This window comes from Aegilops tauschii, chromosome 7 (assembly GCF_002575655.3).
Source record: "Aegilops tauschii subsp. strangulata cultivar AL8/78 chromosome 7, Aet v6.0, whole genome shotgun sequence".
NCBI classification, from domain to species: Eukaryota; Viridiplantae; Streptophyta; class Magnoliopsida; order Poales; family Poaceae; genus Aegilops; species Aegilops tauschii.
The window spans coordinates 537,882,827-537,908,584 of NC_053041.3; the positions used below are offsets into that span (position 1 = coordinate 537,882,827).

Sequence of the window (25,758 nt, forward strand, 5' to 3'; positions counted from 1 at the left end):
TAACTGGGTTGGAGCTCAGAGATCACCAAAGAAGAAACTAAACCTGACGGTCGGCGTACCTTGAGAGGGATGGAGAGACGTTGTTGGTTTTGGACGAGAGGCCTCTAGCTACACGGCGGAGCTCCGGGAGGTGGCTGCCGTGCCCGAAGGGGAGCACGACAGGTTTGTGGACGCCAACCCCCGGTGGGCGCTGGCGGGTGTGGTGGCTGCCGGCACCGGGGCGGCGGCCGGCAGGGAGCTCGCGCCTACCCAAGAGTGCGTCGCTAGGTCGAGCTCTGATGCTTGCCCCACCTGCACACATTCACAGACAGTCCCAGCTAACCCCCTCTCTCTCGTGCCCCAGGACTTTTTTTAGTCTCTAAGATTAAAAAAAAAACTCTTAAAAAGGTGCTTCTAAAGACTTTTAGCAAAAAATCCCAAAATAGTCCCATCCTATTTGCTTTACTGGGGACTTTTCCGTGGAACCAAACACCTCCTTAGCCGCGAACCAGGCCGCTCCTTCCGAATAAATAAATACCTCGCCCACTGTGGCTCGAGGGACCGCTGCCTCTCCTCCGACCACCAAGAGAAACCTCCCTCGCTCACAAAAACTCTCTCTCTCTCGCACACAAAAAAAAGTCTCAAAAACTCCTTCCCCTTTTTCTCCCACGGAGAAACACATACCCCAAACCGCTTTCCGGCTTTTCTTTTCTCTCCTCTCTCGCGCACGCGTCGGATCCCCGGCGCCGGGGGACTCCGCCGGCTCACTCCCACGACTGGCGCGGGCAGAGGTAATTCGCTCCCCCGCTTCTCGACGGTTTTTTCCGGGGTGGGGGCGATAATTTGGGGGTAATCCCGCAGCTCGGAGGTCGGGATTCGGTTCTGTGGTCGTGGATGGCCGGCCGGCTGGGTGGGCGGGCGGTTCCGCCTCCTCTCTTCAGGGGTGGGCTGGAGGACGCGATCAGGCGCAAATTCGTCGCTTCGACGCTAAGCAAAGTCCAGTTTCTGCGTTTCATCGGCAAATACTAGGTGTCAAGTTTGCTGCGGCGGCGGTTCATCCCCTCCCCCGCAGGCCGCGGCGGTGGATTCTTTCTGGTGTTCGTGCTTGATAAAGCCCAGTTTCCGTCCCCAAATATGGGAGACCGAGACCCGACCCTCTCCCTGTAGGAGAGGAGGACAAGAACAGTCATAGTCTAGTATACTAGTACTGTAAGCTGTGCAGCTACCGCCGTACACGCACCTGCATTTCCCTCTTGTGTTGCCTGCGCGTGTTGTGGTTGTTGGGGGTGGCGTTGTCTCGGAGACAACCACTTGCTCATGCCTTTGTCATGTCGCATGGATTCTGGTTTTGCCTTTTAATTTTGCTCTGTTTTTTGTTGCATTAACGCAAGCAATTGGAGAGCTATCAAGTCAAGCGAACATGTTTGTCATGTCAAGTCACTTTCTTTGAATAACTGACCTGCTTGTGAATGAAGGTCAAGAGAGTTGCTGATTTTGTTTTGCTTTCCTGGACCTGTTTGTGGCCTTGCAGTCCTGCTAGTAGCCTCGAGCAGAGCTGACCACGGCGTGCCGGAATCTTCCGTCGTCCCTCCTCCTGACCAGCTGACTTCCGATGGGATGGGGAACCCTCATAACCAGGCGCCTCAAAGTTTTTTCCTTGGCGTTGTTCGTCTACTTCGACTACAAGGTGTGTTTCTGCTTCTTTCTATGATGTTCTTTGGACATCCAGTCTCTTCTTCTGTTTTTCTGGTAGAAACAGATTAATATCTTTCCGAGGTGCAAGCAGGCTGTTCAGAAGAGAGTCCAGTGGGTTAGCACTGTTAAGAAGAATGCTATATGGGCAAAGACGCACGAGCGGAATGCTCGTCGTGTTCTCAAACTGATGATAGAATTGGAAGGTTTGTGGGTGAAGATGGGCCAGTATTTATCCACAAGAGCAGACGTGCTTCCTGAGCCCTACATAGAGGTCCTGAAGCAGTTGCAGGACTCGCTTCCTCCACGCCCTCTTGAAGAGGTATGTATACATTAATTAGTGAATGGTAGATTGAAAAATAATTTAATCATAAGCATTTCCATTTTTGTAGCCAACCAATCTGCCAACATCATATAGCATGACTTAATGCAGTTCATCCTAGTCTTAGTTTTGGTCTGTCGTGTGCAGGTTTGTGGAACCATAGAAAAAGAACTTGGGAAACCCATGCGTCAACTATTTGCTACTTTTGACGTTGACCCTCTTGCGACCGCATCAGTAAGTTCTGTTGCTCCCAAATGAACTATATTTTCTCTGGTGTAAATTCATAGCATGGTCATCTGAATGAACACTTCTTGACAGATAGCACAAGTTCATCGTGCAACTCTGGAAGACGGCAGAGAAGTGGTTGTCAAAGTTCAGCATGATGGTATCAAAGAGATCATATTAGAGGTTCTTTTCTTTTCTGGAAATAGTGTTTTGTAAGACAAATAGGATTGCTATTATAACTTTTCATCTGTGATCAGGATTTGAAGAATGCAAAATCATTGATCGAATGGATTGCATGGGCAGAACCTCAGTATGACTTCAACCCAATGATTGATGAATGGTGCAAGGAGGCACCCAAGGAACTTGATTTCAATCATGAAGCAGGTAGTTCTCCTTGTTCAGATTCTTAGGTACAGTCATTCATAAAGAGGTCATCATGATAATGTAAGGGGCAAAATCTACTTTCAGAGAATACTAGGACCGTCTCCAAGAATCTTAGTCGGAAAACTGAAGGTGGGAGTGGCGGTGTTTCCAGCGATGTTGACGTACTGATACCAGAAATTATTCAGGTCTTAACTGTCAGCCCAAACTTTATTCTGTTTTTCTTGCATTAGGGTTTGCAAATCACGTGACCATCATCTGACGCATTCTTCTTTGTATCAGTCTACTGAAAAGATTCTAATTCTGGAATACATGGACGGCATTCGCTTACATGACAATGATTCATTGGAAGAATATGGTGTTGATAAGAAAAGACTCGTTGAAGAGATAACCCGTGCTTATGCTCATCAAATATACATTGACGGTTTCTTCAATGGCGATCCTCATCCTGGTATTTTAATTCTATGCTTCTTTAGGCAGATCTTGTGTCACATAAATTCTGTTCTCCAATATTTCCATTGGATTTCTTTGTGTTGCTTTCACACCGATTCATACTAACATGCTTTTCTTTTCTGTAGGCAATTTTCTTGTAAGCAAGGAACCTCCACACAAACCGATTCTCCTTGATTTTGGGCTCACTAAACGCATATCACAATCAATGAAGCAGGCACTAGCAAAGATGTTTTTGTCATGCGCTGAGGTTTGTAACATTTTGATCTTACAAATAATACACATGATATCAAAAGCGAAGTCAATTAAGAGTATCTTTTGTAGCTATAAGCAATAAGCATTTCCTTGGGAGTAACTGTAACCCCTCTTTTGTATTATGGTTGAATCAAAAGAAACATATCTTTTAATATTAACTTTTTTCATGTAATAAATATTGTGGCTCTTTATCCCTGCATTACACACCAGTGATATTGCAGACTGGTAGTTGACATGACACAATCAACAACTATAAGATAAGCAAGACAGAATCAGGAACTTGGCTTTGTTTTTGCGACCATGTTTTTACCTATAGTTAATTATTAAGTTTTACGCAACACTACGTGATCATAGGCACAAATGTAAATTTTTGTGAGATGTTCGCTTCATTCTATCTTTTGTTGCTTATTACTAGCTTGCCATTCTTTTGTTTAAACTCTATAATTTACAATTCTGAGATCAATATGTAGGGGGACCAAGTGGCACTGCTGTCAGCCTTTGCAGAGATGGGGCTTAAGCTGCGAGTTGACATGCCGCAGCAGTCCATGGAGATTGCCTCAATATTTTTTCGCCAGTCCACTACAGCAACTGAAGCGAAAGTATGCTGAAGGCCCATTCTAGATTTTTTTTGTTCCTAATACTGCAGGAAGTTGTAGTAACTGGTTGGTTGTGGTTTGTTCCTACTTATTAGGAGAACATTAAAGCATTGAATGAGCAAAGAGAACGAAATGCCAAAGCCCTTCAAGAGAAGATGAAATTGAACAAGAAGGAGGTTAAACATTTCAATCCTGTGAGTAGCCATGCCCAGCTAATTACTTTCCTTTAAGCTGTGTTGGGTTTGTCAACCAAGAGACCGGTGTTAAATGAAGGTTTTCTGGCTATCAGGTTGATGCTTTCCCTGGGGATGCGATAATTTTTATGAGGGTCTTGAATCTTCTTAGAGGTATGTCTTTGTCTCTTGAACTTGTACATTCCTCTGACATGACCATCATCTCACATGGCTGTTTTTCATTTATACCTGCAGGGCTTTCAGCTTCACTGAATGTTAGGATAGTTTATCTGGACATCATGAGGCCATTTGCTGAATCAACTTTGCTAGGGTGAGATGCACGCCATGCCTGTGTTTTGCATCAGCTTTGTGCGGATCATTCTTTTCGAATTGCTAATAATTTAGGCTTCATTGATATCAGGAGTTTGACACGTGGGCCCTCAACTAATAGCGAGTGGATTTATGACTCACCTGTTAACTCTGAAGTGGAGTCTAAACTGAGGAGTCTTCTACTCGAGATGGGAAGCGACAAAATTTTGGGACTACAAGTGGGTCAATAATCTCATACCACTCATTTACATGCCATAACAGTACTGTAGCAATATTTTGTATGCCGAAATTTCATATCACGAGTTTACAAACGATATCTGCATACGGTTGTCTTGTTGCAACGCAGCCTTACTGATATTCCTCCCGCAGGTATGTGCATACAAAGACGGAAAGGTCATAATAGACACCGCTGCTGGTACATTAGGGAAATACGATCCACGTCCCGTTCAGCCTGATTCTCTGTTTCCGGTTTTCTCGGTGACGAAGGGCATCACTGCTGGAATGGTACATTGGCTCGTCGACCAAGGGTGAGTGGTTAATTTCAGCACCAAGTTTTTTCTTAGCATGCACTGTAAATCTGTTTGCAGGCCATTGGGCTGCATTATGCTGTAGAATTAGTCGTGCTATGTGCAATTTTTTGCTCATCGTCATATTCATCTTCATCTTAGTTTTACTCGTACTACATGAAAAGGGCCTAGAAGTATAAACATGGCAGCATGTTGCAAGGAAACAGGGTATACTGTCTCAGTATACTCAACATTCAGTGTACTATGTTGCTGTAGTTTTAGTTGCAGTCTCACTTTACCCTTTCCATTTCTTCCCTGCGTCTAAAAAACAGACAGGGATCAGGTGACTTGCCCACAGCGAGTCACGCCGTAACTTGCGGGCACCCATCCATTTGATCTGAAATGGATAGCCCAGATCAAGTCCAGTAGCAACTAGGACTATTCATGATTACTGTTCACGAGGTACTGTAGACCGGATCCTGTAGACGTACACTGTAGCTATCTCATTGTTTACGTTGAATGGTATAAAGAGGGTGGCAAGTCGCTATACTGTTCACTGGTGACTAACCCACAGCAAGTCACCGGGTCTCATTTCCTAAAAAACGGAGAGCGCTGAGCGTCCCCCTCTTTCTCTCGCCCCGACCAAAGGGCCCCATCCCACCCCCACTTTCCCCACGAGATTTTCAGATGCTCGACGCCCTGGCAGGATGGTTCGCACAGATGCTCTCCTCCGCCGCGCCGCCGAGCAGAACCTCTCCGCCGTGGCCTCCACCCCGGGCTTCACGCTTTGTGGATGTTATTGGAAGCATCCACTGTTGGTCGAAAAGAAAGTCTCACTTTACAAAAGTCACACTTTTTTTGACATTATGTGTGTTCTGACGCACCTAAAAGGATCTGTGCTTCTAGTTTAGGCTTTCTAGCATCTCATTCTTATGTGAAGCAGATCCTTTGGATCTCTGGCTGTTGTGCATGATTCTCTTTGGAGACTACTAAACATCTTTTCCATGTTACCTTATACTTTTATACACTTTATCTTGTCCATATAGTGACTGTATGCTCTGATCTTTCAGGAAGTTGAAGTATGAAGAAACAGTTGCCGATATCTGGCCAAAATTTGGGACTAACAAAAAGGAGCTAATTAAGGTGCAAAAACTTATTTCACTTATGCTATGTAATGAGACGCGGTGTTTCAGGATACTAACAGACTCATTTGACACTTCGTAATAAAGGTGCACCATCTTCTCAATCATACATCTGGTTTACATAATGCTCTGGGAGATGTGGTCAAAACCGATCCTATGTCGGTATGTGATTGGGAAGAGATGCTAGACCAGATTGCCAAATCTACACCCGAAACTGAGCCTGGTTCATCACAAATTTATCACTACCTATCCTTTGGTTGGCTGTGTGGCGGTCTCATAGAGGTATAATTAATCTAAGAAAGTGCACTCATACCGCTTGTGTTATAACTTTATTTCACGAGTCCTAACAATGGCATCTGACAATAACAGCATGCATCGGGGAGGAAGTTTCAAGAGATCCTAGAAGAGGCTATTGTTCATCCTCTTCACATCGAGGGAGAGCTATATGTCGGAATTCCTCCAGGTATGTTAACAGATCTGAAAAGAAAGTTTTTAGATAGTTTACAATATTTGTTCTTTGGTTTTTCCGTGATTATGCAAATTGTCTTCTATATGCTGCTTTTCTTCAGTGCTGGAAGAGTCGGAAACAGAAGTACTGGAACAATGTTTGAAATTTAACTTTTATGAAAAACGAGATCCTAGGGAAGAGACTACAGCGTACCTGGAACTAACATATTGGATTACTGATTCCGCATATGTTGATCAAGACAACTTTGGACTTAGCTTCACAATTTCCAGTTCTGAGAGGCACTTCTTACAAGGCTGACGTTGTTCATAATCTGTGCCCATTTTAGGTGTCGAGTCTCGCCTGGCAACGCTGACCGTCGACATGGAAGAAATCCAGAAGCTACAAGGGATCAAGCCAGGGCCAGACGTCCCACCGGAACTGCTGAGCGGCATTGCGCAGATGGCGGCTGGCGTACCAGCTATGTTCAACACGCTGAACGTTCGCCGCGCCATCATCCCCGCCGCCAACGGCCACTTATCCGCCCGTGCGCTCGCTCGGTACTACGCGGCGCTGGCAGCCGGCGGCGCCATTCCCCCGCCGCACTCCAGCAACGCCAAGCCGCTCCTGGGCAGCCACGTGCACACGCCCGCGTTCCCCACCGCCGCCACGTCCAAGAAGAAGAAGAAAGGCTCCGCGAAGAAGAGCAGCGGAAGCTCGAGCTCGATGGAGAAGGTCGAGTACGCCCAGCTGCGCACCAGCGACGCCGACAGCGAAGTGTCGGTGGCGGCATCAGGGAGCACCGGCGGCAGGTTGTTCAGCAACAGCGACAGCGGCATCATGGACGCGTTCATGGGCGTCGGCGAGTACTCGGGCATGATCCACCCGAACGGCAAGTTCGGGCTCGGGTTCAGGAGGTACGGCAGGTCCGGCGCGCCGCCGACGGGGTTCGGGCACTCTGGGATGGGCGGGTCGAACGGGTTCTGCGACCCGGAGCACGGGTTTGCCATCGCCGTGACGGTGAACAAGATGGCGCTGGGGTCCGTTACGCGGCGCGTGGTGCGGTTTGTGTGCGAGGAGCTTGGCGTGCCGGTCCCCGACGAGTTCTCCGTCTCCGGGGAGAAGGGGCCCGACATGGTGCTCAACCTCGCGCCGCCGGCTGAGTAGGTTGACCTGTAGTAGGAATTTGAAAGGCACGGCATTAATTAACACGGTAGATATTAATACACACGCGCGGGGGTCATTTTGACGGGGTGTTTTACACTGTAAAACTTCAGTAGCGGCTTGTACGTATGAAATTGTAATTCTTGATGTGAATGATGGCAGAGAGGAGAATGCAAAATTGGCTCTAATACGTCAATTGTTTGGTGAACTTTGCTCATCGCCGTTACAAAAACCAGGTTTATTTGCTACAGCTCCCTTTACTAACGAGCAAATGGCAACAAATTATGTTATCCATTATTGAGGCACAAATGTTTTATTATAGGATTTTTTTTAACACAATACACTCATTCCTACTGAACAAGCACCAATACCAAGTTTAGGATTTGAATCCTGGTGGGTTGGTTCCACCAGAAAAACCCTAACCTTTAAGCTACACTCAATTCTCATAGTCAATGGAATTGAAAAAACTATTTTTAGTTTCTCAGCTATAGCATGAACCTACTTTTGGTCATAATAAACTATGAAACCATACAAATGTGATCCTCAACTTTGTAAAACCAGACATGCACACTTACTAACCCAAATCGACAAATGAAAGACATTCACAAAAATAAAATGAGGAAAATAAAAAATATCTAATAATAATGGAACATTGGTTCACATATAAATTATAGAGACTGATAAGTTTCGAACATTCAGGATTTGACCATGGCAAACGAGCATTTTTTGTGGATTTAATGTTTGCTGCCATGGCAAGTTCAATTGGCAAGTATGGCAAATTCACACTCAATTACCCTAAAAAATCGCACTAAGTTCATTTCTCTTACAGGAAATTGCCTGCTCATAAACAAAAATTGCCATCCTCGCGTCAACTAATTCTTTCATAAAAAACATTCGATTTGCTCAAAATCTGAACGTTCGGGGTTTTATAGTTTCTGTAAATTATTGGACAATGCCCTACATGTATTAAAAAAGGAAAAATTTATGAAAACTAGTGAAAAGAGGAAATGATGTTTATTTGTATGTTTTATTAATGGTTGGTCTTTTGAAAATACTTATGTCTTATGCATTTTTCTATGACTTCTCATTTCCATATCTTTTGGTAATTTATCAAAAACTTATTAACTACTCCCTCCGCCCCAAAATAAGTGTCTCAACTTTGACTAATTTTAGTACAAATTTGCACTAGAGTTGAGCCAATCGACAATGAAAGGTATTCACGAAAATAAAAATAAAATGAGAAAAATAAAAAAATATCTAATAATAAAAAATATTTTATAATCATGAAAAATGTAATTTAAATATAATTTATTGGACACTCATGGTAAGAGGACATATGTATTATTTGATAGGTTTTATTAAGTTGGTATTTTGAAAATACTTATGACTTGCACCTTTTTTTTCTAAGACTTACGATTTCCATATCTTTTGGTAGAGGTAAATACATCAGGAGTCATAGAACTTGCACGTGACGGTCAGTTTGGTGCACAAAGTTGTAAAATACGTGTTTCTGGTCATCAAGCTTGCACAAACGTTCATATACGGTCACATTCCATGTACGCAGACGTATCCGTGGCCTATGTGGCATGCCAGCATGGCCAGGGCCCACTGTAAGCCCGCGACACATGGTAGATCTGCAGGCTTTTTCTTTATTTACGTATTATGCACCTATTTTTTTTAACTTATTAAGCCCCTATAAAATGATTTTTTATTTACGTATAAAGCCCCTAAAATAAAATGGAAAAACAAGGGATGGTTCGGTTACAAACTAGGGACGTGCCCCTACTAGGCTCGGGTTAACAACCACCAAACCAATGACCATTCATGTCTAGGTAGCACAAATAATTTTTATATCATATAAACACGGGCGAAAAATCAATTTTACAAGAAATGTAACCCCAAAAGAGGGAGCACCGTGGCTCGACTATGTGACCTCGTGGTCAACGTTAACTAAGATTACCACCGGGCTTCGACAACACAACATATCCAAATGAGATAAATATTTTTCATGTTGTTATTCCTTCTTGTTCTATGTAAGAAAAAAAATTATTCTTGTGTTTGTGATATTTAATAAATGTTTATGTGTTACAAAAAAGGTGTGTGCCATTTAAACAAATTGTTTAAACATTGTAAACCACATTTGTGTAATTAAAAATGATACGTTGCATTTTAAAAATGTTCATGCATTCCAAAAAAAAACTGGTCATGACATTTTTTAAATGCCTATACAATGTGCTTTAAAATGTTTCGTACCATCCGAAAATGTTAAAAACATAGTTGAAAAAAGTTTCAAAACTTGTATTTGAAAAAAATGTTAATCATATGTTTAAAAAGTATTAAGCATATTTTTTTTAAATACTCCAAACATAGATGTATACTGGAGTATTTAAAATATATGTGTATCAAAACATAGATGTATACTGGAGTACTTAAAACATCAAAACATATGTGTATCATATGGAGTATATGTTTCAATGCACATAAGTTTCAAAACTTGTATTTGAAAAAAATCTTAATCTGGACGTGTTGTGTTGATTAACATTTTTTCAAATACAAGTTTTTGAAGCTTTTTAAAATGCCGCGTACCTTTTTTTGTAACACATAAATATTTTTTGAATGTCACAAACGCAAGAATATAAATTGTTTTCTTACATCTAGACGTGTTGTGTTGTCGGTGGTAATGTTAGTTAACCTTGACCACAAGGTCACATGGTCGAGCCACGGTGCTCATTTTTTCCGTGTTACATTTCTTGTAAAATTTATTTTCAGTCATTGTTTATATGATACAGAAATTAGTTGGTCTATGTAGACATGAATGATCAGTAGTCTGGTGGTTGTCCACGTGAGACTACTAGGGCACGTTGCAGCTTCAAAACCCCGCATTGCTTGTTTTTTCATTTTATTTTTAGGGGCTTAATACAAAAAGAAAAAAAGTCAAAGGCTTCTCTGCAGATCTACATGCTACAGCAGATGACAGTGGGCCCTGGCCACACTGGAATGCCACATAGGCCATGGATACGTCCGTGTACATGAAATGTGATCGTATATGAACGCTCGTGCAAGTTTGATGACCAGAAACACGTAATTTACAAGTTTGTGCACCAAACTGACCATCGCGTGCAAGTTCTATGACTTCGGGTGTATTTACCTCCTTTTGGTAACTTATGAAGAACTTATTAACTACGATTACTCTTATTGCTTTAGCCAATACAAATATATTTTCTTATATATATTTTTGTATACTTTTGAACTTGTTAAGAAAATGGTGTTCTCCATTACTTTAGCTAATACTCCCTCCGTTCCTTTATGTAAGGTGTATATTTTCTGCCATGGTGACCAAGGCATGAAATTTTAAAGAATTGAGGACGAAAATACCCTTGTCTAATTCATTGATTAGTGGCAAGTAAATCAATTAGGAAGGAAAGGAAGAGATACGGGAAATCAGGAGAGATACTTTCGTTCTTTTCCTAAAAGGAGAGATACACACAACAGGGAGAGAGATACTTTCCTTTTTTATGAAGGGCTAAGAGGGGAATTATGAGGAATTGGAAGAAATGCACTTTACATTGTGGAGTTTTACCTAAAAACAAATACACATTATATAAAGGAATGGAGGGAGTATAGTTTGACACTCTACTCCTTTTTTATTAAGTTTGTTGCAACTATGTGAAACCAAACAATGCATTAATGGTGAAAGCACACTGACTGGTTTGGACTACCAATTTATTTTCCAAATTTGAGGTTCAAATGTAGCTTGTATGACTACAAAATTTCAAGACCAAAACAAGACCTGGTTGAAGTACAAGGACACATGGCAATTTTGTAAAGATGTCCTAAATGTCTTGGATGCGAGTCCTATAAAGCTAACTAATAGTCTGTATAATACTCCCTCGGTTTCAGAGTACTTGTCATGGTAAGTATTTGGAATGGAGGGAGTAGCAAACTTTAAGTTGTCTTTCATTTCTTTTATTTTTTTCAGTGATAATTGTCCTCTATAAAAGATGATTTCTACGTGGATCAGCAACATGCGACTGCTCAGAAATGATAGCCAAGGACATATATACTGCATTGTGGGTCGGCTATAGTTAACGGATCGCCGATCTCGCGTCTCCTATTAGTTTTTAGGAGAAGCGAAATTGGGAAATACATTTCTAATTTATGAATTAATAATTTCAATCACCCACAAAAAAAGAATTAATAATTTCAATAATACACACCCTTTCAAACTCATCGCCATATGGTTTAATTCAACGAGGCCTAAGGTTCAATTCAATTTTTTTTTGCGAGGAAGGTTCAATTCAATTAAAACAAAGGGAGGGAGGCCTAAGGTTCAATTTCAATAAGGGCATGTACAATGATGACAAAAAGTAATTTAAGGCATCTACATTTATTTTTTCTTCCCAATGCAAGCTACCACTAGTGGGCTTCATTAAAAAATACTCCCTCCGTTTCAAAATAGATGACCCGACATTGTACTACCTTTATACTAAAGTTAGTACAAAATTGAGTCATTTATTTTGAAACGGAGGGAACAGAAAATAAAGACTCTAGTACACATGCATCTCTACTTTTCACTCCAACCTTTTCAGCTTTTGTCATCGGACCACATTTTTTGTTTTCAAGCACCCGCCTTTTAAAGAGGATCCCGTTTCCCTATCCGAACCTACTTTACATGATATCCGATCCTACATGACATGCAAGGCATCACTTTGAAGCTATGCATTGCAGGTGCCTTAAGACTGCGTGGGCTGGCCCATCTGGCGATCCACACGCGCACGTAACCAGGCGCTCTCGCTCGGGTTACTCCAAAAAAAAAAAAAGGCGCTCTCGCTCGGGCTCCGCCGCGCCGCCACCGCACCGCAGCATATTCTTGGAGGAGAGATCAGCCTCCACGCCGGTCGCCGTCCACTCCCTGAGACTCCCCTCGAACCCAGCAGACTCCAGAGTCCACGCCCACTGACGCCCGGCCCCGCCCATCCCATCCCATCCCATCCCATCCCATCATCAAATCGAGGAGGCCGCCTCCCTGTCCATCTCTATCTCTTGAATAAAAGTCGCGATCCTTCCGACGGAACCGACGCCACCGCAGCACAGCATCAAACGGTTTTGCTCCTCCCCCGTGACCCTCCTCTCCTTCCAACGGGAACACACGAGCACAAACCACCGCATCTTCCTCTCCCATCTCAACTCCTCCTCCCATGGCCTCCGGCGTCCACGCGGCGGCGGAGGGCGTCGCCGCGCTCGGGATCTCCGCCGAGTGGGCCGAGCCCTGCCCCGCGCTGCGCCGGAACCTGCACCTCCTCTCCCACGACCAGGTAACTATCTCACCCCACCGCATCTTCCACCACTCATTCGTGCTTATTAGTACAAGTACTAGTTCGTAGTAGCATATGCGCTAGTCGTACTACGCTCCGGCCGTTCGTCCCGAAATCAGTTTTTCTTTCTTTTGGACGGCGGAGTTTTCGCGGAAATTCTTACGATTCGGCGCAGCATATCTTATAATTTAGCGCTGGCTGGTACGGCCAACGACCTCGGCCCAGTTCCCTCACGTGGTGATGGTGATGGTGATGGCTTGCTGTTGCCCACCCAGAGCCGCTCCTGCAGGTTAAAGGCCTCTTACAAAGTGCGGTTTTGTCCTTGCTGTACTTCACCCTGCACTACCGAATCTGAACATTCACTCGATGGACCGTGCATTACACACTTCGATTTTGCGGAGTGATGATAAATTAAATCATGATAGGAACTGCAATGGACTAGGCACATTGTTTGGGTTCGAGTTCTCTGTAATACTTTTTTTTGGGTCTCCTGGGTGATTCTAGGTTGAACTTGCAAAGATGCTGCTGAATGAAGGCCAGGGGCACTTGTTTGAACACTGGCCAGAGCCCGGTGTCCACGATGACAAGAAGAAGAACTTCTTTGATCAGGTAGGTGTCTTTGACTGTATATCCATCAAGTTTTTCAATGTTTATGTTCCCTGTATGTGCGTAGTTACCATGGACCCATGGAATATCCTAGCCACCTCTGAACTTGTCTGTTACTAGCTTTCTGTTTGGAAGTCAACGAATTTCATATGGCAGAATTGGTGCAAAGTTAAAGATTGTTCGTTTCCTTCTAAAAGTTCTCATTGCCTAGGTTTCCCGACTTAACTCAAGCTATCCTGGTGGGCTGGCAGCATACATCCAGAATGCCAAAAAGCTTTTAGCAGATTCCAAGGCAGGACAAAATCCATATGATGGTTTCACACCCTCTGTAAGTCTTGCAATGCACCATTTTCTCATGAATTCGTTGAGTTGCTTCAAACGCGCTTTCTTGTGTTGTTGTGATGTAAATTTTCAGTTCCAAATGACTCAAGAACTGCTTCCTTTTTCCTACTCTGAAACATTGTGTACTGACATGCCTCTTTATTATCTGAAAGTAGGACACGGTGTTTAACAGATGAATTGTTTTTCAGGTTCCGTCAGGGGAAGCATTGACCTTTGGTGATGAAAACTTTGTGTCACTGGAAGCAGCTGGGGTAAAAGAAGCACGCAATGCTGCATTTGTTCTTGTAGCTGGTGGTCTTGGTGAAAGACTTGGTTACAAAGGAATTAAGGTAATGTGGCTTGAGTTCCTGATAGTGTACTTGCAGCCAAGACTTGGAAAGTCTGTCATGTTGATGTATCACAGTTGAAATTTTGTATTCATGATTTCCAAGGGTCGCAGGGATATACATCAATTAGCTCTTCAGAATCATGCTTTAGAGCATCCATTTCCCTAGGTGTTAAGCAGACGCTAAAGGCAGAGAAACTGGCTAGCACCAATTCTAAGGGATGCAAGAATAGGTGCTAAGAGAAAAAAGCTTAGCATCAATGCTACGCCAAATAAATTACTTTTAATTAGCTCATCTATATGAAATTGTAATTTAAATGACAAAACTGACAAAACTTAGCATTAGTGCTATGGGATGTGGTAGGAAAAACTTACATAAGTGTATATAGAGAAATCTGATTTATCCACCTTGGCACTTAATTTAGAGAAAAATTTGGGATGTGGGTGTTCTTAGCAGATATATTGTTTTGCTGTCATGCAGCTGTGGTACTGATTGTGTTATTTTATTAGAATATTTCCACTTTCCACACTAAAATAGTGATCCAAACGCTCTTATATTTCTTTACAGAGGGAGTACAACACATTTTTATCATTTGTTGGATAGCAGTATCGCACATCGTGCCAAACACAGAACTTTTTGCTTTTGGACTGTACATCAGGTGATTTGTGTAGGTCTTATTTCATCCTGTAATTACAGTTTGAACACGTAACATATTCCCTACGGAAATCTGTTATTTTGTTGGGTGACATTGACATCAAGCAAACTTCTGAAAATACCATGTCACAGATTTTGTTAACTATTTCATCACACAGGTAGCACTCCCCAGGGAAACAACCACTGGGAAATGTTTTCTTCAACATTACATAGAGTCTATTCTGGCTTTACAAGAGGCGAGCTGCAAAATGGAGGGTATGTAGACTATGATCTTGTCATTGTTGATTAGTTTTCTCACCAATACTTCGTATACTTCCTATGATACTTGTCACTGTTGATCATTTCGCTTTAGTTTTAACATTTTCCTGAAATGAACCATTCTGTAGAACGATGATCTTTGTATGGTTTTCATTACTATGGTTTCTGTTGGTTGGTGTGGCTGCCCGAATGGGCTGACGTGAGCCCGTAGAAGTAGCTTGAATGTAAAAAAAGGGATGTTGTTCAAATATATATCATTTAGTATGTGAGGCTGAGGTACATCATTGGATTGGTACTGCTAATTTCATACTGCCTCCGATCCATAATAAGTGTCGCAGTTTTGAGCTAACCCCAGTTCAAAACCACGACACTTATTTTGGATCGGAGGAAGTATTATTTACTTATATGGACTAGACCAAGATGAACTGCCAAATTAAAGACCTGAATCAGATAAGTTAAACCAGTTTTGTTTGGTCTCTGGTTTCTAAATTCAGTCTGCACATTGATAGAATGCAATTCTACCTCTCCTTTTCACAACCAGATAGAACTTTAGACAACATGTTGGATAGACGTAAATTATGGTTTCTTGTGAATGGCTCATCCAGCATGATTTTAACTGTTTATTTTAATTATCTCGAAATTCTCGAATTTATGGCCTGAAGAAAATCCAGACATTGCTTTAATTGATTATTAATTTTTCATTCTTTGAGTGTGCAGGCGAATGCCATACGAAGATCCCATTTGCTATTATGACTTCCGATGATACAAATGCACTGACCATCAAGCTTTTGGAATCAAATTCATATTTTGGAATGGAACCATCACAAGTGAAAATTCTAAAGCAGGTGGCCTTTTCTTCCATGAGCTTCTTAGGGGCCGGAAACATACACAGCTGTTACTTACGGTGCTGACTAATGCTTATTTGTTTTAGGAAAAAGTAGCATGTCTAGCTGACAACGATGCAAGGCTTGCATTAGATCCAAATGACAAGTACAAGATTCAGGTTGCTAATTTCATATGATCGCTTATACTGGGGTTTAAAATGTATTATTGTTGTTTTCATCTTCTCGAGTTTGCACCTCTCTTACTTCTAGTTTTGTGATTCGGCAGACAAAGCCACATGGGCATGGAGATGTTCATTCTCTTCTTTATTCAAGTGGATTACTCGAGCAATGGTATGCCTGTTGGTTCAAGAACTGGATGTATTTTTTCATTGAACAAACTTTCTGAATGAGACAAGTTGCCTTTTTGAAGGCAATTACTTGTAACTGTTATCATTGATTCATTTGAAATTGTTTATTAAAGTAATCAATCAAACTTCAACCCTGCACAAGAAAATATTAGGATCTTTTTTTATAATACTTCACATTCTATTGACAGGAAGAATACAGGACGGAGATGGGTTCTCTTTTTCCAGGACACAAATGGATTGCTCTTTAATGTTTGTACACTTCCTTTTTCTACTGTATTATAATTAGGAATACTGTAGAGAGCCAGGAACTTAGTTCTACCATCTTTTTGTAGGCAATACCATCAGCATTAGGTGTCAGTGCCACCAAGGGCTACAATGTTAATTCTCTTGCAGTTCCTCGAAAGGCAAAGGAAGCCATTGGTGGAATAACCAAACTTACTCATGCTGATGGTAAATTTGCCACTTTCACCATATTTTTTTTTACTGTCTTTCACCATATTTAATGGGTATACATATATGGAATTTTTGATGCTTTTCTGACAACTGGGTCAATAATATTATGAATCAATAGTGATTACAGATTATATACCAGTACTGCTGGAATCAACAAAAAGTATCATTATATTTGTCTAAAATATCTATGTGATCCCTATTCTTCAGCTTGTTCTGTGCTGCCATCTAACATATCAATTCTGACGGAAGAATGCATTTTCATGTGTATTTATGTTCTGTCAAATTTGACTTGGATCCATTCTTATATGTAGGTAGAACAATGGTGATCAATGTGGAGTACAATCAGCTTGATCCACTCCTTCGTGCAACTGGGCATCCTGATGGAGACGCAAATTGTGAAACAGGCTATTCTCCATACCCTGGAAATATAAACCAGGTAATATTGCAAACAGATATATTAGGACAGTAGGGTTGTGTCAACTTCCAAATGATCCTTTTCTTCAACAGGTCTTAAACACTGAAAATTTGGTGCTTAACATGGCCTGTTTATTTAATATCATCAGTGTGATCTTTTAGTCTAGTATAAATACTTTGTTGTCAGTTTTAGAATTCATATTGTCTTGGAGCTTCACCTTTTTGTAATGCTAACTTTATGCCACCCTTTTGCAGCTGATACTCGAGCTTGGACCATACAGTGAGGAGCTCAAGAAAACACATGGCGCCATTTCTGAATTTGTAAATCCAAAGTAAGTATGCTGCCATGTGCTGCCTCCAAGGATGTATTTTACAATGCTATTAGGGCGACAAGTATGTGTCCAATTTCCATTCAGTGGTGTAAGTTGTTTCTGTCAATGGTCATTTAAGGTTGGGAGAATGAACTTGCTCTTGGTTTTGCTCTTTCTTTCTTTAACCCAATTTATAGGCGAATGTTCTTTTTTAATTTTACTTTATGCAGCTCTTGTTATAAAAATAGTTTTTTTGTTGGTGTTGACTTCAGTAGTGTACATAAAGATAACATGTGTTTCTGTAGCATCTTGTAGATGCATCATAAAAGTTTATGACTAATCTCACAAGCACAGTATACTAGTCTTAATGCCGTTCATATGTCCCGATGTGATATTGTGAGTTTTGTTGACCACAACTTTGTGTATCTTATACTAACTTTATTATACTTTTGTCATTTTACTAATTTAGGTATACTGACTCTACCAAGACAGCATTTAAATCCTCCACTCGTCTTGAGTGCATGATGCAAGACTATCCGAAAACACTACCTCCAACGGCAAAAGTTGGGTTTACGGTAAGAAACAACATATCTTCTCATCATACTATGGTCCTTACATTGGTCATGTTAGTAATCTGGTTATAATTCAGATGCAAAAGAAAAAACGGGTTTCTCTCTGGGTGCATGTTTCACATCCCTCACTGTCATTCGTTGCCATTTTTAATGTAGGTGATGGATGCTTGGCTTGCATATGCTCCTGTAAAGAACAATCCTGAAGATGCAGCTAAAGTATGATTTTGGCCCTTCCCAACACTGAAATTTATATACTGCGTGTTGCATCTGTACTTTTGAACTTGCATATGAAGAATTTATGCTTGATAAGAAGAGTGTTTCTGGGTTTGCTCTTAATATATGCTCAGTTGATGAATTATGATCGAGGTTGAAGTGTGTATGCTAATAGACATGTTAGTTGACAGTATTAAATTTGCTTTGTTGTGACACTCTGAGAACCAAAGTTTCTCTGCACTTTTGAACTTGCACATGAAGCATTTATGACTGATAGGACGAAGACTTGCTCTGAATTTATCTGCTTGCATTGATGAGTGATGATCCTGGTTAAAGTATGTATCTCAATATCCATGTTAGTTGTCAGTATCTCGATATTGCCTCGCCGCGACACGTTGAGAACTAAAGTTCCTCTTCATCTCTTTGAGGGTGCCATCTGTATTTCATACGCACATTTATGTCACTATCCTCAGTTAAAAGTTTGCTAGAGGCTGCTATTTTTAATTATAAAGATATCGTGCAAGAGTCGTAGTTCGGTTTCTAAGCAGTCTCTGATACACCTTTTTGTAGGTTCCAAAAGGCAATCCTTTTCATAGTGCAACCTCAGGAGAGATGGCAATTTACAGGGCAAACAGCCTCATTTTAAGAAAGGTGATGACATTACCAGGCACTTGCTCCTTGTCAGCTTGTTTGCGTTCCAGCTCAACGAACTCCTTTTTCCACCATTCCTTTTCCAGGCCGGGGCACAAATATCTGACCCTGTAGTCAGCACTTTCAATGGTCAAGAGGTAGAGGTCTGGCCACGCGTGACCTGGAGCCCGAGGTGGGGTCTTACGTTCAAGGACGTCAAACGAAAGGTGCACGGCAATTCTTCAGTTTCCCAGAGATCGGTTCTGGTCATCAATGGCCGGAATGTCGTTATCGACGGTCTTTCCTTGGACGGCGCTCTTATTGTCAACTCCGTCGACGAAGCAGAGGTAAGACGGTCATACACCGTGAAGCTAGAAAACTCTACCAAATTTATCTCCCCGTGGTTACGGTCATCTAAATGATCGAGTCTTTGTTGCCATGCTTGTGTTCGCAGGTGAAAGTCACCGGTCATGTGGAAAACAAAGGCTGGACTATCCAGCACGTCGACCACAGGGACACCTCGGAGATGGAAGAGTCGAGGATCCGCGGATTCAAGTTTGAGAAGGTTGAGCAGCTGGAGGTGAACTACACCGAGCCGGGAAAGCATTGCCTGAGCCCATGAAGAGGCATGGATGGCTGGTGGTTGACATGGTCCCTCTGCCAATTTGCAGCTGGGATTGGGAATAGTAAGTACATTACATTGTCCTCCCAGAATTGGGTGGGCTTCATTATTAGTGTCATGTGATAATAGCAATAAGCTGGAGCCATTTCTTTGCCTTACAATGTAATACTGTACTAATAAGAGCAAAGCTGCTTCAGCAACCAGGCAGTCACCGACTCACCGTTGCTCATGTAAATTTGTATAACTGATATTTATTTATAGTCGCCGTTCGTTTCTTCTTTATGTAAAGTAAACAATGTTGATATTTCATATTGGGGTTTGAGGCTGGTATACTCAACTCTTTGCACCGAAGAGAATAAAATCGCTGAGATTGTTGCTCTTGCTTCCAAGCATGGCGGCCCTCTCCGCGGCGTGCATAATTGATGTTTTCTTCTTTATTTTTTTGTAAAGTTTGTGGGTTATTTATGGGTTTCAAACTATTTGTTTCTTGGCGATTTTGGTGCTTAATAAGATATTAAGATGGCAAGGGAGGGAGATGTGTGGCTGTGCCATGCCCATGGAAAAGAGCTGGGCTTTTTCTTGTGATAAAGAATAGGGAAAGCTGGATGAGGACCATGCCTGCTTGCCATTGCCGTTGTCCCCTTTGTAGATTAGATTCTTAAAGCATCAGCCTCTTAAGTCCGCACGATCAGATCACCGTTTTTGTCCCCTAAAGGAACAAAGAGATCGCCGTTGTACCTTGTTTAATATTTGCGCAGCCTCGGTGGTGGTACACGTGTTATGAATTTGGGATTTTGCCATCCAGAAATGCTGGCAAGCATTGGAAGCAATAATAATTGAGAGGAAGAGACGAGTCATGGCAAAGGTAGTCGTGCACGATTGCCAGATTGGGTAGCTGTCAGCATTTTGGAAACAAATAATTGGCCCTGAACCAGGCAAATCCATGTGGTACACCATACATAAAATCAATCAATCGACCAAGAGAAATACAGAAAGGAAAACCTCTTAATTTTATATTATACCTATTGCCAAAAAAAAATTGCAAAACACCAAACGAAGAACATAACAGAAGGAAAAAAAACTTATTAAAAAGGAGGAGAATAATAAATAATAAAAAACAAAAAGAAAACAAACTAGACAGACAGACAGTGCGACTTCCTACTACTACCTAGAGCGGCACGGGCCGAGGCAGGCCGTAGGGAGGAGCCCATGAGCGGCCCTGTGAGGGGCAGAAACCCTACCCCCTCCCGTCCTGGCCTCGCTCCGGGGACCCCTTAAAAGGCGGCTCTCCCCGCCGCCGCCCAAACCCTCTGTTTTTCTCTCTCCTGCCAATCCCCTCATCGCCTCCGCTCCCACGCCGCCGAATCCGAGACCTGATCTCGGATTCACCGCAGCGACGCGACCAAACCCTCAGGCGATCCCCGGCACCTCCTCCCCGACGCTTCAGGTCCAACCCCCTCTCCCTCCCTCTTTCCCCCGCCGGTGCCGTGTCTCGCTTCGCTTCGTCGCCGTCGCCGCCGCGACGGGCCGATCTGTGTGTGCCGGTGCTTTTCGGCGGGTTTGGCGGATCTGGGTCGGTCTGGGGCCGGATCTGCGTCGGTTCGGTGGGGGAAGCTAGGTTTTCTGCGGCGCAGGCCGCGGTTTTAGGGTTATGGTGTTTGTTGACGATGATACTGGTTGTCTGCAGCCGATAGGATCGGTAGCCTACGTGTTTTGAGCCTCTGTTTCGGCTGATGATATGCTTTTGTTATGCAGGATTCTGTCTATTCCCGTCGCGATGCGCTTTAGCTGTTCTGTTTATTTTTAGATTTCTTGTTACTCTTTGCGAAAAAGCTTGTGTATATAGCTGTATCCGGCTTTTGTGGAGCTGTACTTAGTGGTGCTGTCCTGTGTTTTGGTGCTCGTTTTGCTGGATGAGCTTGTGTGCTCAGTTAGCTGAAATTGTGCGTGGTAGCTGTGAGGACAGTTGTAGTTGGCAAGCTCTGCCTAGTTATATTGAGCACGAGAGGAAATAGTTATTCTACTGTTTGTTCTCTTGACAATCTGGAAGGAAGTGTCAAGCGCAAGTTTTTGGCCTGTGTCTCTCATCTGTTGCATATGAATTCTTCTCTGGTTTGTATAAGTTTGCAATGGATTCAATGATATTAACTGGGTTCTGTGTAGACCTGTCCATACACACAGTGATTTATATGGAGTAGTGTCAGATGTTTTCGTTTCTCTTGACCATCCTGTTGATGTTATCTTCATACACTACAATGTATTTTCTGATTTCCTGTTGTTAATTAAGCTTCTACATGTTGTGTTGCACCTCTCTTTTCATGTCGTTTGTTTGAGCTAACACATTTTATTTCCGCTACAGCCATGGCAGGAATGGCACCGGAAGGTTCCCAGTTTGACGCTAAGAACTATGATTCTAAGATGCAGGAGCTGCTGTAAGTAGTCTGAACTTTATGTTCTTTCATTTTATAGCTGCTCATGGTTATCAGCTGGTAGTCATTTAACCAAGTTGAAACCCTGTTTTTGCTGTTTGATTTGTGTATTTTATTCTTACCTATAATCCTTAAACAGGAGCCAAGGTGAGACTGAGGAGTTCTTCACCTCCTATGATGAAGTTCATGAGAGCTTTGATGACATGGGTCTCCAAGAGAACCTCCTCAGAGGAATTTATGCTTATGGTACTGTGCCTGTTATGTTTTGTCCTACTATATTGGCAGTCTTCATCTCCCATTAACATTGTTTGTTCTGCCTACAGGTTTTGAGAAGCCTTCTGCCATCCAGCAAAGGGGAATCGTTCCTTTCTGCAAGGGGCTTGATGTTATCCAGCAAGCACAATCTGGAACAGGAAAGACTGCTACTTTCTGTTCTGGAATCCTTCAACAGCTTGACTATGGTTTGGTTGAGTGCCAGGCCTTGGTCCTTGCTCCCACACGTGAGCTTGCACAGCAAATTGAGAAGGTCATGCGTGCACTTGGTGACTACTTGGGTGTGAAGGTTCATGCATGTGTTGGAGGAACCTCAGTTCGTGAGGACCAAAGGATTCTTGCAAGTGGAGTGCATGTCGTTGTTGGTACTCCTGGTCGTGTGTTTGACATGCTCCGCAGGCAGTCTCTGCGCCCTGACAACATCAAGATGTTTGTCCTCGATGAAGCTGATGAGATGCTTTCCCGTGGTTTCAAGGATCAGGTCAACACTCTTATGCTCTTCATCTATATTGTATTTCATCTGCCATACTGCACATCTTATTTATCTGACACTAGTTAGTTATAAAATATGTTTACTGCTCTGTGTATTTTCTGTTTGTGTAATTTCATTGTCTAAGCTGGTCTATTCTATGTTTGCTTTGTATGGTATTTGTTGTGGTTATTTTTGTTAAAATTTCTGTTCTGTATTTTAAGCTGTGGGTATTGATCTCCATTTTGTTATATTTGCAGATTTATGACATCTTCCAGCTTCTCCCAGGGAAGATTCAAGTTGGTGTCTTCTCTGCCACCATGCCCCCTGAAGCCCTTGAGATTACCCGCAAGTTCATGAACAAGCCAGTGAGGATCCTTGTCAAGAGGGATGAGCTCACCCTTGAGGGTATCAAGCAGTTCTATGTCAATGTGGAGAAGGAAGAGTGGAAGCTCGACACACTGTGTGACCTGTACGAGACTCTTGCCATCACCCAGAGTGTCATCTTTGTGAACACCCGCCGCAAGGTGGACTGGCTCACCGACAAGATGAGGGGCAGGGACCACACCGTCTCCGCCACTCACGGAGACATGGACCAGAACACTAGGGACATCATCATGAGGGAGTTCAGATCAGGTTCTTCACGTGTGCTCATCACCACTGACCTGCTTGCTCGTGGTATTGATGTCCAGCAAGTGTCCCTTGTCATCAACTATGACCTCCCGACCCAGCCAGAGAACTACCTGCATCGCATCGGGCGTAGTGGTCGGTTCGGGAGGAAGGGTGTGGCCATCAACTTTGTGACCCGTGAAGATGAGAGGATGCTGTTTGACATCCAGAAGTTCTACAACGTGGTGATTGAAGAGCTCCCAGCCAACGTTGCCGACCTTCTGTGATCGGGCGGGCTGTCGAGAACATATGGTAAGGGGGTCCTGACAGGGCTTTGTTTTTGTTGAAGTATCACCAAACTTTCTTGTCTGTGGGTGGGGGGGTTCAAGTGATAAATGGTCTGGGGTTCTACTTTAAAGTCGTGGTCGTGGACAATTTGGGATTTATTAAGCCATGTTTTGGGAATTTTTGTAGTTGCTAGGCTGTGGTTCTATGTGCTGAGGAGGGAGGCGCTGCTGCTCATGTTGCTGTTGCTGGAGTCCTCACTTTATTTGTTAAGACTATGTAATGACCGAATGATGTTATTTGTTTGTGTCATCCTTGACTCTTTACCTACCGCATGTAATCCTGCAATCGGTACTAGTAATGTTATCGTTATTAAAAACTGTTTACTCTTTTTTTAGCAATAACCTCTGCTTATTAGTCAAGGAGTAGTTATCTACTTGTGATCGTTCGCATATCTAGTTTGCCGTATTACTCGGGTATCAGGATTTGGCATCTGCAGTGCTTTCTGAAATTCCCATTCTCAGTACTGAGTGAAACTAAGATACTGGGTTACCTGTAAATCCTGTCAGTGTAACGTGAAAATTTGCATCCTCCCAGAGATTGAGGAAGAGTAAATAATGGTGAATGTTATCCCAGTTGTTAGGACGGAGCTCATCAGATGCTCATCAGATCTGTCCCATTCGCTTCGTAACCCCCTCCCCTTCCACAACCGTCAACTAACGGCCAGCACACCACGCCAATGGCGGTAGGTTATGGGACCCTACCGCCGAGCCCTGTGGGGTTGCAAGTTTTAGTGCATCTTTCTTTTTTAAATTTTTATCACAACAAAGAATACAATATAATATATATTTAAGAGCCTTAAATAGAATTTTTTTGCAAGTTTTAGTGCATCTTTCTTTTTTAAAATTTTATCACAACAAAGAATACAATATAATATATATTTAAGAGCCTTAAATATGCAGAGCTCACACAATATAACATGTATCACACTCGAGTAGTTTCACATAGTTTCACAAATAGCAAAATATGCAAAGCTCACATATTAATAAAGGTTGAACTAATAGACATGTCATACATAGCAAATAGCAAACGGTTCCACATAGTTTCACAAATAGCAAATAGCAAACTTGTCCATATAGTTTGACAACCCCAACTAATGCAAGTAGTTTCGCAAACAGTTTCACAAAGCCAACAAACGGTTCCACATAGTTTCTCTCCAACTAACACAAGTAGGCTAACAAGCCAAGACCACAATTACATGCTTCTTCCTCTCTTGGAGGTACGGTCCTCGTTCTTCTTTGAACGAGTCTCTTCAGGCTTCTTCTCGCGCCCTCCTCGAGGAATCGGTTTCTGGAATGGGGATGGACTCTGCAAATCCTTCTTTGGCTGATTTCTCTTCAGAAGCTGAGATGGTTGAGTTGGTGGAGGTCCGTAATCTTCATCGTACTCCTCCCCATTGCTCTCCTCCTCCTCAACCAACCTAGCCGAAGAGGCAGCATGGCTTGATGAAGCAATGTTACCCTGTGTGGCTGCAGGATCATGAGCTTCAACCGAGCCAGCACACTCAAGCAGGCCTACCAGCTTGCGACAATGCTTGACGAACTTCTGCAGTCACAATGAAACAAGGACATAATACTGATCAGATTTATGATTGCAAATGAACAAGAACATAGGTTATTTCTAGGCGCCTGAAATATTACCTTCACCGTCTCCCTCATGATATTCTCAGAATCTCCGTTCCCTGGGGGACGACCTAGTGCATTCGAGCCATCGAAGATGCATCTGCTCAGCTCGCCGGACTGTAAAAGCAATGAGTCACAATGACGAATAAAATAAATTACATACAACCGCCGGTTCAAGACAGAAGAACACAACTTACCACTCTATTGACCAGGGGTGCAAACTCCCTAAATCCACTCATGTCTCTGATGCTGGCCTGGTAGGCCTCTTCCTCGGGGGCATCCATCTCCAGCTCTGCGATATCTTCTGTCGTCCACCTAGGCCTGAGACGAAGACGATGCTTCTGGCCATCATCGTACCACCTCATGTGTTGGGCGTAATCATCCCAGTCAATCACTCGCCTCTCCCCATCTTTACGCCACCTGCGCCGGTTCCACTCTGTCAC

The 25,758-nt window shown here is 42.8% G+C and overlaps 3 protein-coding genes across 3 annotated transcripts; all 3 read left to right on the top strand.

The window, feature by feature from the left end:
* Window positions 1-530: 530 nt before the first annotated feature.
* On the top strand, window positions 531-7,868 carry LOC109751833 (uncharacterized). Its single transcript, XM_020310713.4, has 19 exons — window positions 531-770; window positions 1,511-1,666; window positions 1,766-1,993; window positions 2,141-2,227; window positions 2,312-2,401; window positions 2,476-2,602; window positions 2,687-2,787; window positions 2,882-3,050; window positions 3,178-3,299; window positions 3,775-3,903; window positions 3,996-4,094; window positions 4,190-4,247; window positions 4,329-4,404; window positions 4,495-4,621; window positions 4,773-4,930; window positions 5,980-6,052; window positions 6,139-6,333; window positions 6,421-6,514; window positions 6,846-7,868. The coding sequence occupies exons 2-19, from the start codon at window positions 1,592-1,594 to the stop codon at window positions 7,661-7,663; spliced, it is 2,826 nt and encodes a 941-aa protein (XP_020166302.1). The 5' UTR covers window positions 531-770; window positions 1,511-1,591; the 3' UTR covers window positions 7,664-7,868.
* A 4,781-nt stretch (window positions 7,869-12,649) lies between these two features.
* Window positions 12,650-19,898, top strand: LOC109751835 (UDP-sugar pyrophosphorylase). Its single transcript, XM_020310715.4, has 17 exons — window positions 12,650-12,975; window positions 13,480-13,584; window positions 13,793-13,909; window positions 14,112-14,252; window positions 15,062-15,158; window positions 15,879-16,006; window positions 16,093-16,164; window positions 16,272-16,336; window positions 16,542-16,602; window positions 16,686-16,803; window positions 17,118-17,242; window positions 17,476-17,552; window positions 18,001-18,106; window positions 18,260-18,319; window positions 18,887-18,967; window positions 19,054-19,293; window positions 19,401-19,898. The coding sequence occupies exons 1-17, from the start codon at window positions 12,859-12,861 to the stop codon at window positions 19,566-19,568; spliced, it is 1,878 nt and encodes a 625-aa protein (XP_020166304.1). The 5' UTR covers window positions 12,650-12,858; the 3' UTR covers window positions 19,569-19,898.
* An 860-nt stretch (window positions 19,899-20,758) lies between these two features.
* On the top strand, window positions 20,759-24,012 carry LOC109751838 (eukaryotic initiation factor 4A). The gene is made up of 5 exons (XM_020310718.3): window positions 20,759-21,015; window positions 21,928-22,000; window positions 22,137-22,243; window positions 22,321-22,751; window positions 23,000-24,012. Exons 2-5 carry the CDS (start codon window positions 21,930-21,932, stop codon window positions 23,633-23,635), a joined length of 1,245 nt encoding a protein of 414 aa, XP_020166307.1. The 5' UTR covers window positions 20,759-21,015; window positions 21,928-21,929; the 3' UTR covers window positions 23,636-24,012.
* The last annotated feature ends 1,746 nt before the right edge of the window (window positions 24,013-25,758 follow it).

Excerpts from the sequence above, each read along its gene's own strand:
- LOC109751835 (XM_020310715.4), top strand. The coding sequence starts at position 12,859 with ATGGCCTCCGGCGTCCACGCGGCGGCGGAGGGCGTCGCCGCGCTCGGG. Across the intron at positions 16,804-17,117 it reads CAAACTTACTCATGCTGATG|GTAGAACAATGGTGATCAAT; the intron begins GTAAATTTGCCA and ends TCTTATATGTAG. Across the intron at positions 18,107-18,259 it reads CGGCAAAAGTTGGGTTTACG|GTGATGGATGCTTGGCTTGC; the intron begins GTAAGAAACAAC and ends TTTTTAATGTAG.
- LOC109751838 (XM_020310718.3), top strand. The coding sequence starts at position 21,930 with ATGGCAGGAATGGCACCGGAAGGTTCCCAGTTTGACGCTAAGAACTAT. Across the intron at positions 22,244-22,320 it reads CAGAGGAATTTATGCTTATG|GTTTTGAGAAGCCTTCTGCC; the intron begins GTACTGTGCCTG and ends TTCTGCCTACAG. Across the intron at positions 22,752-22,999 it reads CCCGTGGTTTCAAGGATCAG|ATTTATGACATCTTCCAGCT; the intron begins GTCAACACTCTT and ends TTATATTTGCAG.
- LOC109751833 (XM_020310713.4), top strand. The coding sequence starts at position 1,592 with ATGGGATGGGGAACCCTCATAACCAGGCGCCTCAAAGTTTTTTCCTTG. Across the intron at positions 2,402-2,475 it reads TCAAAGAGATCATATTAGAG|GATTTGAAGAATGCAAAATC; the intron begins GTTCTTTTCTTT and ends ATCTGTGATCAG. Across the intron at positions 4,622-4,772 it reads ACAAAATTTTGGGACTACAA|GTATGTGCATACAAAGACGG; the intron begins GTGGGTCAATAA and ends TTCCTCCCGCAG.